The 17,794-nt window shown below is 27.5% G+C and overlaps 1 protein-coding gene across 2 annotated transcripts in view; it reads left to right on the top strand.

Annotated features, from left to right (window-relative positions):
- The first annotated feature begins 1,832 nt into the window (after positions 1–1,832).
- LOC129959044 (serine/threonine-protein kinase 10-like) overlaps positions 1,833–17,794 on the top strand; it is a 56,339-nt gene continuing 40,377 nt past the window's right edge. For both annotated transcript variants that reach the window (XM_056071826.1, XM_056071825.1), the window contains exons 1-7: positions 1,833–2,472; positions 10,019–10,183; positions 10,899–11,097; positions 15,098–15,170; positions 15,316–15,510; positions 15,597–15,678; positions 15,781–15,888. In XM_056071826.1, coding sequence (XP_055927801.1) covers positions 2,305–2,472; positions 10,019–10,183; positions 10,899–11,097; positions 15,098–15,170; positions 15,316–15,510; positions 15,597–15,678; positions 15,781–15,888 — 990 coding nt within the window. In that variant the 5' untranslated portion in view covers positions 1,833–2,304. The remainder of the gene's footprint in view (positions 2,473–10,018; positions 10,184–10,898; positions 11,098–15,097; positions 15,171–15,315; positions 15,511–15,596; positions 15,679–15,780; positions 15,889–17,794) is intronic.

The raw sequence follows: 17,794 nt of genomic DNA, 5'->3' as shown, positions 1-17,794 counted from the left end.
TTATAGTGGTATTTATTTTTACAGCTGTCGTGTAAAAATAAATACCCCTATAAAAATCAGATTTCTTTGATTGATTATAGATTCGTCTCGCCCCAGCAGTTGTGGCTGTCACGTAACTAGATTTTTTTTGACTGATTATAGATTCGTCTCGTCTCAGCAGTTGAGATATGGTCTCTGCATTTTAGTTCTAAAATGTCCTTTTCTTTCATATAAAATGGACATCTTCCCGATGTGACCTTGACAGTATATGCATTTTTGTTGTGATTGACAAATGCCCGTGTGAGCCGTCACCGTGTCGCCACACAGATGACAAATCTTTGGTTTTTCACATACCCTTGAAGGGTGCGTGAAACTAAAACAATTTGAGCACTGCCGTGGATTGTCAATAAAAGGTTATACTTTTTGATTTGTAAACCAAATCTTTATATCCACCTTCAAGCGTGTTTGAAGTTTCGTGATAAGGGTGGGTGATGTCTACCGGAGTCATTTTGTTTTAGAAATCGCCTATACTCTACAATTTCAATTTCATTATTAGGTTTTTTTTTTTTTTTTTTTTTTTTTTTTTGATGATGATTCTTCGGCAATTTCTAGCAGCGAGACTTAGTGGGGATATCATAAAGGAGAAAACGGGAGCTTATGTTTTCTCATACAGTATCCGTCGCTACTGGAATGTTTACTATGGTGTCTAGATTAAGTATCAGGGCTGCACAAACAGGATCCTATGTTGTAAACATGATTTTTCCATTGCGAGTAAATTTCATGTTTAGTATGTTTGCATGACGGTTTATTTTATCTTTAATGAAAGTTTGTAGCTTAAACGGGTTTATGTGGGGAATTCTTACTTTAGAATCCGCATTTGACATTACAGTATTAATTTCTTCATATTCATTTTGTCCAAGATGTTATACCTGTTAATTTTGGATTTTCCACACTTGAAGAATTTTTCAGAAATTGAGGATGATGTTTACAGCATAATAGATATCATTTTCTTCCATTACAGTAACCTTTGAATGGCTCAGTTTTACTGAAATTCAAAATAGAATTTAAAAAAAAGGACAAAAGTGGACAGGTGTCACCTGACTTCAGTGCATTATATCAAACACTAGTTGAAAACAGAATTTCTACTAAAACAAAAGAAAAAGAAACAAACGCCTTTGCTTCAAATATAACAGTACAAAACTACTCAAAATTCAAAAGTACCGGCTCTCTCGACCAACCAACTACACACCCTGTGATAAATCTACCCTCACTTATGTTGTTTACATTGAATATATATCTTGAATACAAATGTTGTATTCATGAATAACTATTCCATCAAGGGCACTATGTTAATTTAGTTTGATTTTGTATCCAGCTGGTTCTGAACATCTCTAATTCATTTCATAATTAATGATAAAAAAACAAAACAACCACTATTTCTCATTATTTGGAAAATATGCCTTTTTAAAGATTTTGAAGCTCATTTGATTTAATCGTATGTTTAATATTGACTTCTCATGGAGAAATATGATGCTAAAACTATCCCTATCCATTTCATCTGATGGCATTGTAAATGTAATGGCCTTTTCTGGGGCGAGTGCAAGGAAATTAGCTTATTTACCCATTAGTCAAAAAATTGGAAATTAGAATTTTTTTTCCTGATGAACCGATTCCGAGGTTATCTATTTTAAGCCAATGGGAGATGACGATTCGCCTTGGATACTTTACAAGATCTAGCCGTCAATGCTACAAGAATGATTCAATTCCGTCATTTTACCCTTTTGAATTTTTTTAGGCTAACTCTTTATACTACTTTTACTTCTACTTCCTGTGTCAGTTTCCAGTTATTTGTTTATCTGCACAGTGTTATGATATTTTACTATGATTTTTCTAACAAATTAGAATTAACTAAAGTTTTTAATTAAATACGCGTATATTTCTTACGATCAGAGAAAAATCTCGTGATTTGATTCTGTTTTACCTTCCCCATTGTGACAATTAGAAATTCAAAGGTTGCCGGATGTGTTACTAGTTCATTTGGAGCATATTGTTATATTGCATCTTCTAGTAAAAATGGAACATTTTTTGATGAAATTTTCAGTATCTTTTGATACTAGATGTATATAAAATCTGTTTGAAAGTTTTTTTTTCTCCCCTGTTACGGATATAGGAATTGACATGTGTGTTTTGTTTACATTTTTGATGACGGCTTCATTTGGATTTTGAAGGGGTGAATGAATTGTGTTTCTGTATTAATTTGTGTCAGTTCCTCTTTATTTGCTTATATATAGCGCATGCAATTTAGAGCTATTTATATGCTGAAAGATGTCGTTCTTTAGTAATTTTCGGAAGATTTTCAGTATTGGAAATGTTACTGGTTCAGAAAATAAACGTAAGAAAGTTTATAATAATATTAGATTCAATGAAAATCCGGAGGACTTTTGGGAATTACTGGGTGAATTAGGAGATGGTGCTTTTGGAAAAGTCTATAAGGTATAATAACTATGTGTCTATATTTTTATATGTCCATAAAGTCAAGTAATTTATTATTAGGTGATGCCTGTTTTAGTGTTTTTTTTATTTTAAATAATTTAACATATTTATTTTTGCCTATTATGTTTCTTGTGACTGCTTTAATATACTTAATATATCAAAATATAATACTGATATTTAAATATTAATGAATGTTGTAAATCATATTTTGAAATTTACTATGTGCCAGGTTAGTATTAAAAATTTTATATTACCTGTTGATTACACAATTAATTTAATCTGGGCTATTTGATATATAGGTTTGTTATATGCATGCATGTATGTGTGAATGTAAAGTTATATATATCATTTTTATAAAATTAGCAAAATATTTACAGATATCTTTGAAGTAGTCATTGAAGAGTATGTTTTTACTTGAGTTTTCATGTTCAATTTATATGTTAGAAGTTTCAGTTTTGTTTGATTATTTATTTGAAGGTGAAAAGCAAATATATTAAGATACTAATTTAACGATGTATTAAAATAAGGTACTATTTAAAATATTTTAAGCTGAATATTAGATTGATTTTTTATTCAATAATCTTTATTTTTTCATTTATGATTTGTAATAATTCTTTATTCCTGCCTTTTTATTTTATTATGTAAGCTATGTTACTTTTAAGTTTTTTAGCATGCTTTTTGAAGTACTGAAAGATTTATGAAAAGATTAAGTGCTCTCAAACCTTAATTTGATTTGATTGTAATTTTATATAGTTTTCTCCTCTCAATTTTTCATATACTTTTAAATGAAAAAAAAAATCAATAAAGGACTTGACTAAGTGATTTTCAGCTATGCAAAATAATTAATTAATGAAAATAAATAATATATAAAATCTAGTCATCAAAATTTTATGTCATCTTATTAGACAATACTTTTTGCTTTTTGATCTAAAAATAGCTTTTTATTTAAAGATATTTGCAAGGATGTGATTCTTCCTCAGATTTTCATTTTTACGCTTTTAATTTTTGGATCTTTTCATCTTTTCCCATTTTTTTTTAACAAAAACATATCTGAGAAAAATTGCAGTTTATAAAAAAAAAGGTTTTTACTATGATTAAAAAAAACCTGTCAGTAATGTGTTCGAGATATGCGGCAAAGGTCCTTTGGGAATTAAGAAAATATATACTAAAATATGTTAGTGAGGTATATTTGCAATGAAGTACCGTCTTTAACCTCATATTTGTTATCTTATATATATTTAAATTTGTCCTAGGCAATATATTTCTTAAAATGTCTTTGAGAAAAGACATTTGCTATTAATTTCGTATGCTATTAATAGCATATGAAATGCCATTTGCTATAATCATATGCTATTAATTTCTTATTTAAAAAAATATATTTTGAAATGAATATAAAGGCCATTTAGGCTGTAGTTTTGATAATTTTTTCAGTATTTTAACAATTTAATTCCTACTTTTTGCATGTTTTCTTTCATGTGTCGTTTTATTGTTGCATTTTTAGATTTCCTCTTTTTTGCCTTTAGTTCAGTCACATCCCTGTATTAAAATAGTTCTAGTTCTGCCTGTTCAACATTGTTATTCATGTAGATACATTCATTTTTTTAAAAAATGTTAACTTTTATAATATTTTGTCGAAAAGAAAAGGGATTGTATTATAATATCTAATTTATAAAGTTGCCTTTCTTGAGCTAGCCAGATCTCCACCACATTAAAAAAAAAAAAAAAAAAAAAAAAACTCAGAAAGAAAGAAGGGAAAAAAAAAAACCCTTGTAAAGGAGTATATTGTTTATCTGGGTTCTCTCATAGGTGTTGTATGTATTAAAAAGAATTGTCAGGCGTTAGCATTTCACTCTTGGCAGTGATAATTAGATCATTTTGGAATACTATACAATTCTATTTTTAAAAAAATTAGTTTTTTAATTTTTGAATTACAGTTTTCTTTCTACAGAAAGAAAAGATTTTCCATTGTTGATTGTTATCAATACTTCATCAGCAATTTTGAGAAATATTTCTTCTTGAAAATAGCAGATCTCTAATGATTTGAGTATATTCATAAAATGGAAGAAAAGACTAATTTACTTTTTAACTGAATTAAATTCTTATTGATATCCTTTTAGTGTATAATTCAGTTTTTAATTAATGTATAATTCAGTTTTTAATTAGTGTATAATTCAGTTTTTAATTGCTTACATAACTTAAAGTCCCCCCCCCCTTTGTCATCTTTTTATAACCTTTTTGAGCTTGAGTACATTAAATATCTGATAACAATGGGTTGAATAGAAATTTTTGATTATTTACTGAAATTATATTTCAAGAGAAATCCTACCATAAAATAAAACAAAGCTACTGAAAATTGTTAATTTCGCACTTCATTTTTTACCAAGTAATATGTTTGCTTTGAGAATGATATAGGATCTTGTTCATGATATCCTATGACATGGATCATTTTGTCTTTTTTAATTTAATAAGTTTATATTTGCCCAGTGATACTTGAGGTATATGATTTTTTGATTCTCAATTCTTAAATGGTATCTGGGTACTGCAATGTTTTTTTTCCTACCCCCTCAAGGTAATTCATTGTAAAAGCCGATTTAAATGTGGTAATGCTTTGTTCCTATGGCTTTCTTTTCTCTATGACTGACACTCAAGGCATGCATACTCCCCTTGGACCATGGTCACTTAGCTAATGCTTTAGCCTTGTTTCTCGATTGTATTATATATTATATTTTTGACAATAATATTTGAAAAAATATGATTATTTAATTTTAAATTATTTTTCATTATTTCACTTGCAATATAAGTAAATTTCATTTCCTGGTATCTATGTTGTTTTATATCTTTAAAAAGATTGAAGTTTTCTTTCATAATGATTAACTTTCGTGTAGCTTTAAAATTATTTATTGCACCAAGTTGTCAAATTTTTATCATATCTCTTGTAAGACTACAGTGTTTTCAAAGAAGGATATTAAAAATATTTGTGATATATAATTAAATTTTAGACTTAAATTGTGATATAAATGGAAAGACTGACACTAAATACTTGTTTTCTGAACTTGTATGATTGGTTAGTATAATTTATGATAGTGAAAATGATGATGGAATAACGTTTATTGATTAACAGGTTGTATAACATCATTAGGGCGATTCTCCCAAAAGTGAACCATACCTTCAAAAAATAAAATTCAAAAAAAAAAATTTTTTTTTGTTTATAGATTAGTCAAACACACAGTCTGAGCTATTTAATTCATGTATTTTTTTGTTTTTAAACAGTTTGTTTTTATACGTTCATGGAGATCAAAAATAGTGCTTACAATATTGAAAAAATTTTGAATTCATACATTTACACTTCAATAATGTCTGTAAACAAATATTCTACACTTTTATTCAATTTTTGGCTTTTCAAAGTAGCTACAGGTATATTTTTATTTAGTTTCAAAAGGAAATTACTTTCATTTTAATTTTTTCAAATTGTAGTTCATGATTTTAGATATATCTTAAAGGATGTCCCATGCATCACATTAAAACTGCTATAAGTTTTACTAGCAGTACAAATTTTTTTTCTGACAAATAATTTCTAATCTACTTTGTACTTTTAAGAAGAAAAAAAATTCTATTATTAAGACAAATTCATATTAATCATTTGTCAAAATATAAGCATTTTAAATTTGTCCCGTGTATCACACATCCTTATCCTGTGCATTGTTCATGTTAAAATAAGTGTTTAAAAAAGGGGGAAAATAAAAGACATTCAGAAATTTTTGGTGTTTACATATTTATTTATGTTAAATGATAAAAAAAAAGGGTTTTTAAAAAATACAATTTAATTGATTGTTGTTACAAAAACATACATCATCTGTCTTTAATATAAATCTGCAAAACTGTAGTATCCTTGTGAATTTACAATTTCAGGAGCTTTTATCTTTTTTACTATATTATTCTGCGTGTAGAACAGTTTGTCTTCATGTTTAGGCCATTTCCAATATGCACCATTTGTGCTCTTCATCATCACAGATACTTCAGTTTCTGCACCTATAATTTGAATTACCAGTCCAGAGTATTCCTTACCATCATAATTTACCAAGATCCAGTTTCCTATCTTTATGTTGGTATCACTATGAGATTGTTCCTGCATAATTGGGTTAGCTGCATTTAGGAAGAGGGATAGTCCATCATTTCGTGTGCATTTCATTCCGTGTAACTTTGAAATGTTCAAAATAGGCACAGCATTAATCCATACATCATTATTTCGTGGAATATTTCTTTCTTCAACAAATAAAACTTTTGTTGCTGACATTAAAACTTTTACCAGGTAGTAAAAATTGAAAGCAGATTGTACAATGTCGGAAGATGTTTGCTTGCTCATAACTTTTTGACGAACAAGTGATTTTGCTCTTCCCCCTATACCGTCTACAACCTTCCCATGGGAAGTGGCAAAATACTTCCAGCTAAATGTTTTCTGGTATTTAAGGCTAAGTTCTTGTAGAAAAAGAGCCATAAATTTATTCTTGAATTCAGATGATGGGCCAAAATAAATCATATTTTTAAATACATTTTTAGCTGATTTACTTTTTTAAACATTTCAAATTATGCATACACTAGTGCCATCTACTGTCAGTTATTTTATGTAAATAAATATCTGCATCATGTGAATACATTATTAGTATCTCACCTGTCATGTATTCTCTAAATATAACAACCTAAATATATTGAGAAATGTTATAAATCTCAGGTGTGTGCAAACAAATCACACTTGTCCCGTGCATCACAGCCAAAAAATCAACATAAACTATTAATTAAATTTTATATTTACTTAATATTATGTACCACATCAATCTACTGATTGTTCTTCATTAAAAAAAAAATTTATAGTCAGTAAATCCAAGAAACATCACAGAAATTAATATTAATACCAGTATGATCAGAAATTCTGATTTTTTGTGAATCTCGTGCATCACACATGCATTTTAATTTTTTTGTTTGCTTAGTTTTTAAATGTAGAAAAAAAAATTGCATATCATTTTGAAGTGCAAGTTAAGGGCTTATACCTCATAATTTTCAAACATTGAATTACCTTAATTTCAGTAAAATTTATTGATTTAAACACATGTAAATGTCCCGTGTGTCACGCAAGAATAGCCCATTAAAAGTTCTTAAAAAACTGCTTATTTTTAATAATCATTATATAAGTACTAATTTTTTTTAATAGTGCTAATTAATAGTAGTGCTAATTTTTCTTAGATCTTTAGATAGATAAATTTTCTTTCTTTAGATAGATCTTAATAATGCTAATTTTTTTTTGTTGTGTTGTTATTTTTCTTTCTGAAGATAAAACTATTGATGAGGAAACTAAACAGATTGATAGTTATATTAGGAAATTTCCGAAAAGAAACATTGTTTTTTTTTGCATATTTAATTAAATCAGCATGAATTTTGTATCTAGATTTGTTTTCTTGCATCTTTAACCTCTCCCTTTTTTTTTTAAGGAATTGATATCTTAATGAAGTGACAGTTTATTATTTATTTATGGATTTTTTTTGTTTTGTTATGCAGCTGGCTGCAATGTGATAAAGTGATTTTAGATATGCAATGATAGATATGAGATTTAGATATGAAAGTGCATGACTTGGATTTTTTGTAGGAAATATGCATAGAAAAAATTTAATTAACTTAGCTGAACCATTAGTGAAAAATGTTCAATAATTACTGGTGATATTTTGAATTAATATTTGTATAAAGTTAGATAATTTGGTGCCCAACTTAATTTCATTGCAACACATAGTTCTATAATCAAAAATACTACCTTGGTATTGGTTCTTATTTCTCTTTAAAAAGGGCTTATAAAATGCTGATAATTATTATATTTTTCAATATAACGTTTGACTACTCATCCTGATTAAGAATTTATGCAGAATAATTACCAAATATAAGATGGGAAACAAAGTTTGCTTTCCTAATTTAAATTTTTAACTTTGTTATATTTTTTTGTGAAGTTTATTTTAATGAACGCTGAAAAGAAAAGGTCCTACAAATTACCACTAATTATTACTACATTAAACTAACTGTCTAAATATATTTATGATTGCAATTTTTTTCATAAATTATAAATTTATATTAGAAGGATGAAAGTAAATTTCTTACTTATGTATTGCAAATTTCTTAGTTTCAGAATTTGCCAACTTCGATAATTTATTTGTTCATTTTATGACTGATCATAAATGTCTAAATGTAATTAATACTAACTTCTATATGCTTTTGACAATTTTTTTTTAAAATCAGATTATCATGCACTTGAATGATAAACTCTTTAGAAGAGGTACATCAGTCTTCTATAGTGTGTTTGCTTTAAATTATTTTTGTTGTTTCTTAAAAGATATCTATCAGTTAATGAATTCAAACAAAGGCATCACCCCCTCCCCCATGTACACAGATATGTCATCCTTCTCCAATGTAAACTCAAATTGAAAAAGTGAAGGGTTTTTTTTTTTTTTTTGTCAATAACAGATTTATGAGTCATTATTGTTTTAATTTACAGCTTCATTTTGGAGTGCTACATGAATTTATTTAACAGGAAGGCATAAAAAAAATAACAGATATGAATGAATGGGAATAAGTATTAAATTATTATATCTATTTTAATTAAATTTATCATATGCACTATATGGTATCCATTATTGTTCTATCCCATTTATGATTTCTAACCACATTTGCTTAAAGGTAGAATTGGCTTCATTTCCATTCTTTGAGTGATCAGTCCAATCTTTTCTTTTCTATATACTTATCTCCAAAGCTAATAGTTCACAATTATTTCCCCCTGCACGGGCAGGGGGAAAAAAACACCCCTTCATATTTTGAAGATTAAATTGCATATAAAAAGGTGGAATTTATCTACATTATACATTCATTTGTCTGAGCTGAAATTTATTAAATTAAATTGATTATGTGCTTTAGTGAATTAAATATGTCCCTAATGAAACAAACAAAACTTTATTTTTTTTATTTTTTTTATTTTGAAACATTCATGACTTTATATAAGAGAAGATGACAATTTTTTATTAATGTTACCATATTTCAAACATATTTTTTTCCAAAACCCAGAAAATGCTGATTGTAGGATTTTTTGGAAGTGGGGGGAGGGGGAGGGTTACATCACACAGCAATCAAACATTTCATTAAATCGTCTTTACATATGACTAGATGTTTGTTTTATGCAACTATATGTGCTAAGTTTAAGACATATTCCATGTAAGGAAAGATTTAATTTATAGAATATGGCCAATTTTCTACAAAATTAATACTTGACTATAGATTTATCTGCTTAGGAGTGCTGAATATATTCTTCTGTGTCTTGTTTAGTATATATGATGCATATGCAGTCATAAATTTTTGTGATATCAGATTTATATTTTAGATAAGGAGATTTGTATTCTGAAGTTTTTTATCTAGAAATAATTAAAAAATATTTTTTTAAATTGAAGTTTTATTTATTTTAATTTTTGAATAATTTTCATATTTTGCTCATTTATTGTGTTAATTGCTTGTGATATAGGCTATAAATAAGGAAAATAAAGAATATGCTGCTGCTAAGATATGTGAACTGAAAGGTGAAGATGATCTAGATGATTTTACTGTGGAAATAGATATTTTAACAGAATGCCGACATCCCAATATTGTTGGCTTGGTTGAAGCTTTCTTTTATGAAAGTAAATTGTGGGTAAGTTTTTATTTTTTCTTTCAATTTTGTGTTAATTGTAGCTTTAAAGTCTTATTATTTGATTTTGTTGTAGGCAAGCTTGTATAATCTACTCACCTTACATTTTTTTGCAAGTAACCAATTTTAATTTTTTGATTTTGCTTTTTTTCTAGATTTAAAAATAAGAATTGGTGATTAATAAAATTGCTTTTAAATAATGAATATACAATAAAAATGTTTGATAAATACGTTGTCTTAGTAAAGTTTTTTCATAAACTATATTATCATTAATAGAATGACTATAATTTAAAATGAAATCGATTATAAAAAGTTTGTAAAACATTCCTTTACTTAGAGAAGAATTGCATTATTTTTACTGTCATGTTTACATCTTTGATTTCTATTAAAATACAATGTAAAAAATTTTTTAATAAAATTTTCCTTATTTCTTTTGTTCTGAAATTATAATTTCTTTTTCTTTAACTAGAAAATTAAAAAAAAAAAAAAAGAAGAAGAAGAAGCCTTTCATCAAATGAAAGCATCACCTTACAAAACTGTTTTGTCGATTTATCATACATCAGCTTCTTAGCATCATTATAATAATAAAATAATATATTAATTATAACTTGGAGGCTATTTTTAATATGTCAGATTTGTATTACTGATTTTTGATCAAAATTATTGCTTCCGATGCTTTTATTTCATCGTCTAAATTTATTTACTGATTATTTTGCAGATGATGATTGAATTTTGTGAAGGTGGTGCTGTGGATAGCATAATGATAGACCTAGAAAAACCTCTGACTGAACCTCAAATCAGATATTTATGTCATGAAATGGTCAAAGGTTTAGATTTCCTTCACAGCAAAAAAGTTATTCACCGAGACTTGAAGGCAGGAAATGTCTTGCTTACTTTAGATGCTGGTGTTAAATTGGGTGAGAGCTGATTTTTATAATAGTGAATATTTTTTTGAAATTTAAAAGTGATATCATGAGGGACTGAATCTTGTCCTATTCATTGTTTCATGTGTTTTAAATTTGATTTATCTGATATTAGTAATTTTTTGACCTTTTTTCTTTGTTTATTGTAGGGAACAATTTTTATCTTTTTATTTTGAGATAGTGAAACAAGTAGTTGTGTTATTTCATGAACTTGTTACTACACTCCTCCCCATCCCCCCCCCCCCAAAAAAAATTGAATGTATCTCAGTGGCCTGGTTATTATGCTATTTTGCCTAACTTATTTCAGAGGCATTTTTAACATTACATTTTTGATGGAACTGATAACAAAATAATCAGTGACATAAAAAATAAGGGGAAAATTTGTATTACAATGGAAGCTCACTTAACGAGTATAATTCATTCCCGAATCTTACTCGTGATATGTAACATTCGTTTAGCGAAACAATGTTTTTCATAGGATTTCATATTAAATAGAACAATGTGTTCTTTCCGAAAAAACAATACAAACTTATTTATAATGATATAATTTATTATTTACAATGCTTCCTTTTCTTCACAAAGACATTTGTCTTTTACTACACATTAAAGTTTGGCAAAAATGAGATATGGTATATTATCTTTAAATGAATTTGTAACGCACATAACTATTACTTTATCAGGGTATTGCTTCTCTACATATGATACAATACTTTTCTATGCTTTTAGCAGGCTGTTATTTCACTAGAAAGTTGTTCTGTTATGTCTGTTATTTCTTCCTCTCTTGACCAAATTTCTTCTGCAGCTTTTTGCAGTGACACTGAGTGCAGCTCCATAACCTGTTTGGTAGTTCTAGTTATGTTCTGCAAGTTAATTGATGTCGTTACTATACACCTCTAGCTCAAAATTATGGCAGAGAGAAAATCTTGTCTATCATGGCTCCTCAGGCACTTGCTCACACCTCTCGGAGTTGCATTTAACAATGCAATCCAGCAAAAACTACTTTCATCTATATATAAGCACTCTCTTCAAACAGACTGAAACAAGCCAGTTCAGCATGTTATGTCACAGTGTCTCTTTGCCAATGATTCTGCAAAATAACACTTCCTAAGCAAGTCACCTTTTTACATTTTGTTTTGCTTGTTATGTGAAGTTCGACTGTGTGACAATTTGAGATGAGCGAGGATAGAACCTGGGACCTTGTGATTCGCAGCCCAGTAACATGACCACAATACAAAAGCAATTGTTCAGATAGTGTAGCTGTTAACTGACTTATAAGCTTTCACCACAACTGTATTTTTTAAGATGATAGCTAATCTTGTGGATAACTATCAAATTGGTAACCATAATGACAATGTTTTTAGCATTTATGGTTAATTCCTGTATAAAATAACATATGATACAATTCTAAAGTTCTCTGAGAGTTATGTTTATTTTATCTTTATTTTTTCTAAATGGTTTCATTTTTGGACTATTCGATCCATCTGAAAGGAAGCTAATTTTTCAGTGCAATAAGTATGTTTCCAAAATCAAAACTTAGGAATTGTGCAGTTTAGTTTCACAGTAACTTGGAAATAGCTTTCACAGTCGAGAAATTTTTTTGATTCATCGTGCTCAGGCATTTGAAAAATTTTATATCCTGCCCTGAAATCCCATTTTTATTTAATCATATATTTATTAATTCACTAAAAATTATAGATGTAATATATTATTGAATAGAGTTTCAAGTCCTGAGCATACTTCTAGTGTCTCATGACAATTGTTGATTTTTGTTTTCCTTGGTATCAGAAAGGGATATGGAGCACTATTTTTGTTAAGGATTTCTGCTTATGAGGTGATCTTATATAACTTATGTGTTATCGCCCCATTAAATTATATATCCAAACTAAATTGCCACTTAGTATATAGTTATTAAAATTCAGACAAGCATGTTACTTTAATGTGTTTAGCTATCTTATAAATGCAGAATTTTTGAAATTTGATTCATTGAACCATAGACATGCTGGATTTCATTCTGAAATAACTGTCATTATTTCTTGTATCTTTCTACATTGAATGTTTCTCATGTATGAGAATTTTAATTTTTTATTAAATCAGATATAAAAATATCTTATTCCAATAAAGGATTTATAGATTTCTGAAATATAAAGAATTTCTTTACAGTAAAATATAATTAATCTATAAAAGTAATGAACTGAGCATACCTAAATATATCAAAATATACTCACAGAAATAATTCATAAGGTTAAATTTTGTGATGTTAAGATTGAAATGTTCATGGTCATGATTTTAAAAATGGACTTAACTGAATTACTCCAATTTTTATCACAATTGAATAAGTATAGAAATATTTTTAAAATTATATTTTTGACGTTTTAAAATAATTGTATATAAATATTTTACACAGATTTTTCTTTTTTTTTTATATTATTTTAGAAAGTATGGAGTTACATTTTTTTTTTTCAAAAAGTAAATTTAAACTTGAACTGTTTTGAAATTTCAGTGTTGCTTTTCAAACAATGTAAACTTAAAAATTTAATGCATAGAAATTATTATGTAAGTTAAGACCATGAATTAATTGTTCTTAATAATTAAAATTTACTTAAGATATTAAAAAAAAAGATCTTTGATTTGTTCTTTGATGGTAGTGCCTGAATAATATCGTAGAAATGAAAACTTAATATATATTTAATGCCTATTATTAAATTCAACATTTTAAAATGTAGAGAAAAAGCTTAGCCTCTTTATTAATACTAGTTTTATTAAATTGTATCTTTTTTCTTTCAATTGCTGAAAGACATACAGGCATTTTTTTTAAAAAAATAATTTCAGTGGTATTATAAGGACTTGAGGAGTAAAAATAACTTGTCTTACTGAACAATTATTAAATTCATGAAATGCTTATAATTTCATGACTGCATTTATATAAATGGCACTTTTTTAATTCATTATATGGATCTTCCAAAATGAAATGAAATTCTTATAGCTTCTTTATTGGGAATCTGTATACTGCTAAAATTGTTAAAATACAACGATTGCTTTAAAACACATTGAAGCTATGAGTTGTGATTATAAATTTGCTATTATTGGTTCAAAACGATATTATTTTTTTAATTGCATAGATGCAAAAAATGAAATTTTAAAAACTATTTAAGAAAAAAATATTTACATATATTGAATTAATATAAGACTGTTTAATGATTTATCATTTTTACGTTTTTAAAAATTAAATTCCTGCACAAATATTCTTAAAGAAAACGAAATTAATAAAAAGTATAATTTTTTTAAAACTCAATGTGAAGCTTGCAATTCTTTATATTTATTTGTCATATCCTTATTTAAAATAAGTAAATACCATCATGTTAGGAAACTGTTGTAAATACAGTTGCTTTGATTTTTTATTTGAAATTCATTATTTATATATAATTATTTTATGTATAAATTATGTGAAATAAATGAAAAAGAATTGAGTAAAATCTCAAAGATTTGTGTAAATGTTAAAAAAATTGAAGTGAGTTTGAAACCATTAACATGCACTCACTTTATATAAAATGTGCATTATTTTAATTTAGTTATGATAAATACTATCAGTAAATATGAAACAAACGAGATGGAATTTCTTTGAAATGACCATATCATTTGTTCTTTTCTTTTTTTTTAACAATGCACTGTAATATTATTTAACAGCAGTACTTGAAAATTCGTGAATATCAGTATAATGTTTTTTAACCTATCTCTTACCTTGTGTTTCCAGCCCTTTACATATTTTTTTAAATATATTGATATACTAATATATTGCTTGAGATATACTGTAAAAATACTAAAAATTAGATTATTTCCTTTATAATAGTGTAATCATCAAAACGTCTTTTGACAAGCTTTGCGATTTAATGAGAATTTCAAAATTCTACAAATTAAACTGAATAGCATTATGTTAAATTCATTAATAACTTGGGTTTTTAAAACATTTAACATGTGATTTTTAATTTTCTTAAAGCTGACTTTGGGGTTTCTGCTAAGAATAAGGACACTCTTCAGAAAAGGGACTCATTTATTGGTACTCCATATTGGTATGAACACCGATAATTTATGTGCTTCTTTTTTTGGCATTTTCATTATATAATTCTTTTGTCATCTACTTTTTTGTAAATTAACTTAATTGTATTCAGTATTAGTTATTTTTACTCTAATTATATCCATTATTTATTAATTTAGGATGGCACCTGAGGTAGTAATGTGTGAAACATTTAAAGACAATTTGTATGATTACAAAGCAGATATCTGGAGTTTAGGGATCACTTTGATTGAGTTTGCTCAGATGGAACCTCCTAATCATGAATTGAGTCCCATGCGAGTTCTTTTGAAAATACAGAAGTCTGATCCTCCAACTTTAAGCCAACCATCGAAATGGTAACAGTATTTTTTAAAATAATGTAACTTATGTGTTGCTACATTTGGTACTTAATTGTTCACATTACTTATTTGTATTTTCATAGGTCTAAGGAGTTCAGCTTATTTTTGAATAAATGCCTTATTAAAGATCCACAATCCAGATTGACAGCTTCAGAACTTCTTAGAGTGAGATTATTAATTTATTTTTCTTTATTGTATCATAACAAAAGTAAAACTTAATCTGTTGATACTTATTTCCCCTTAATAATACATTTATATTATTTGTAGCAACCATTTATTGTTGATGCGACGGATAAAAAGCCTCTATTTGAGCTCATAGTGGAATACAAAGCAGAAGTATTTGAAGAGGTGATGGAAGAAGTTGATGATGAATCTGTTAGTATATTCTTAATATTATTCTGATGCTAATCATGAAAAAGCATACTTTTTGTGGGTTGAAGATACTAAAATATTTTAATATTTAATTCACTTTTTAAAAATGCTTTGAATTCTTGTTTTTTAGTTTCATTATTTAACTGAAATAAGCATGCATAAGTAACAAATAAAGATATTTATCATAGTCTCTGGGAAATAATTCGATAATTGCTGCTGAATGATTCAATTTTAGAAAGTGATGCACAAAGGCTTATAGAAACTGCTTAAAATAATTAATTCATTGTGAAAAGATTTTTTTTGTGATTAAATTTATCATCACTTGTTTATTTCTAGGAAATTTTTAATGAACTGAAATTAAGCTTAAAGTAAATTGTATGAATTCTTATTGATTTCTTTTTTTTTTTGTATCTGAGTTTTTCTATAAGACTTTTGTACAATCATCATCATCAGCATGAAATAAATGCATAAGTAATACAAATTTAATATCTTTTAAATGAATTTTTAAAGATCAATGTGCGAAAAAAGTGAATTGCAACATAGTAAAATTCTTGCATGGGAGCATAGCTGACATGATAAAATGCTGGAATTAAAAAAAAACAACAAAAAAAAACTGCACATACCCCAAATAGTGTTCGAAATATTCACGAAAATTGTAAAATTCCCTAAGTCCATTTGTAATCCCTACTTTTTGAGGGACAGTATATTAAATTTATTTGTATTTATAGATCTAGTTTTCATGTAGCCCAAGCTTTTATGGCCAAGCTGTTTTAATATCGTAGTTAGTTAAATACTAAATTTATTTTCAGATCAGACAGTTTTAATTTAACATGAATTTTGCTTTCTTTATTTTTTATAAATGATTTTTATTCCATGCATACGATATAAAATTTGATTGCAAGACTGATTGACTATTGGAATATTTAATTAATTTTTGCTCTTTGAAGGCAGTTATCGTTCTTAAATACATACAATAGAGATGCAAGGAAATCCGTGTCATTTCTTACCATTTAGTAAGTTAATTAACGTTAAATAAAATTAATTAGGATATATTATTTATATATTCAATGGATTAATGTTGAGTACTCATTCATAAATTTCTTTAATTATGTTGAGAGTATTTTAAAAATATCCATAAAATGCATATCTCGATTATAGAATAATTTTCTCTTTGCAATTGCATTTATGAAAAAACATAGTTTTCGAACCTCTAGTTCGAAATATTGTAGCATGATAATTCGCTTGCTTCAATTCCTTTGTATTTATTTCTCTTGACTACATCAGCCCTTGCATAACAAAGAATGTCAATCATTCTGTCATTCTTACCGTAGCTTAAAGTTATATTTGAAATAAACTATCTATCCAATTAACAATTGTTTACATCTGATAATACACTCATTTCCATAAATTAAGGATAATTCAGAGTTACGCGGAAATCGGACTCTAAAATATGTATATCACCCGTAAAATGACTACACACATCTTCGAAAATCACATGCAAATTGCAGGAAGCAACCAAATGACACCGATAGTACGTCACAATGACGAGAGTGGAAGAGAGTGATGTATAAAGAATACAGGCAAAGAAGGAAAATTGTACGCAAGAGCTTTATAAGCCTTTCATTGCAATAACCGCTTAATTATGACACAAAGGACGCATTTGGATGATTTTTTACGTAGTAGAATTATCGGCCATCTGGAATGTGGGCGTACCCAGCTGGAAGTATCCGAGGAACTTGGAATCGCCCAGAGTATCATCTCTTGGCTTTGGCAATGATTCCAAGATGATGATAATGTTAGTAGACGTTACAGCACAGGCCCCCCCCCCCGAGTTACAACGCCGAATGAGGACCGGTATTTGGCAGTTACTGCCAAAGGAAACAGATGGAGCACAGCATCAGACCATTTT

The sequence above is a fragment of the Argiope bruennichi genome, chromosome X1 (genome assembly GCF_947563725.1).
Source record: "Argiope bruennichi chromosome X1, qqArgBrue1.1, whole genome shotgun sequence".
In the NCBI taxonomy this organism is placed as follows: Eukaryota; Metazoa; Arthropoda; class Arachnida; order Araneae; family Araneidae; genus Argiope; species Argiope bruennichi.
Note: the sequence above shows the minus strand (reverse complement) of the source record. Positions and strands in the feature narration are given on the sequence as shown.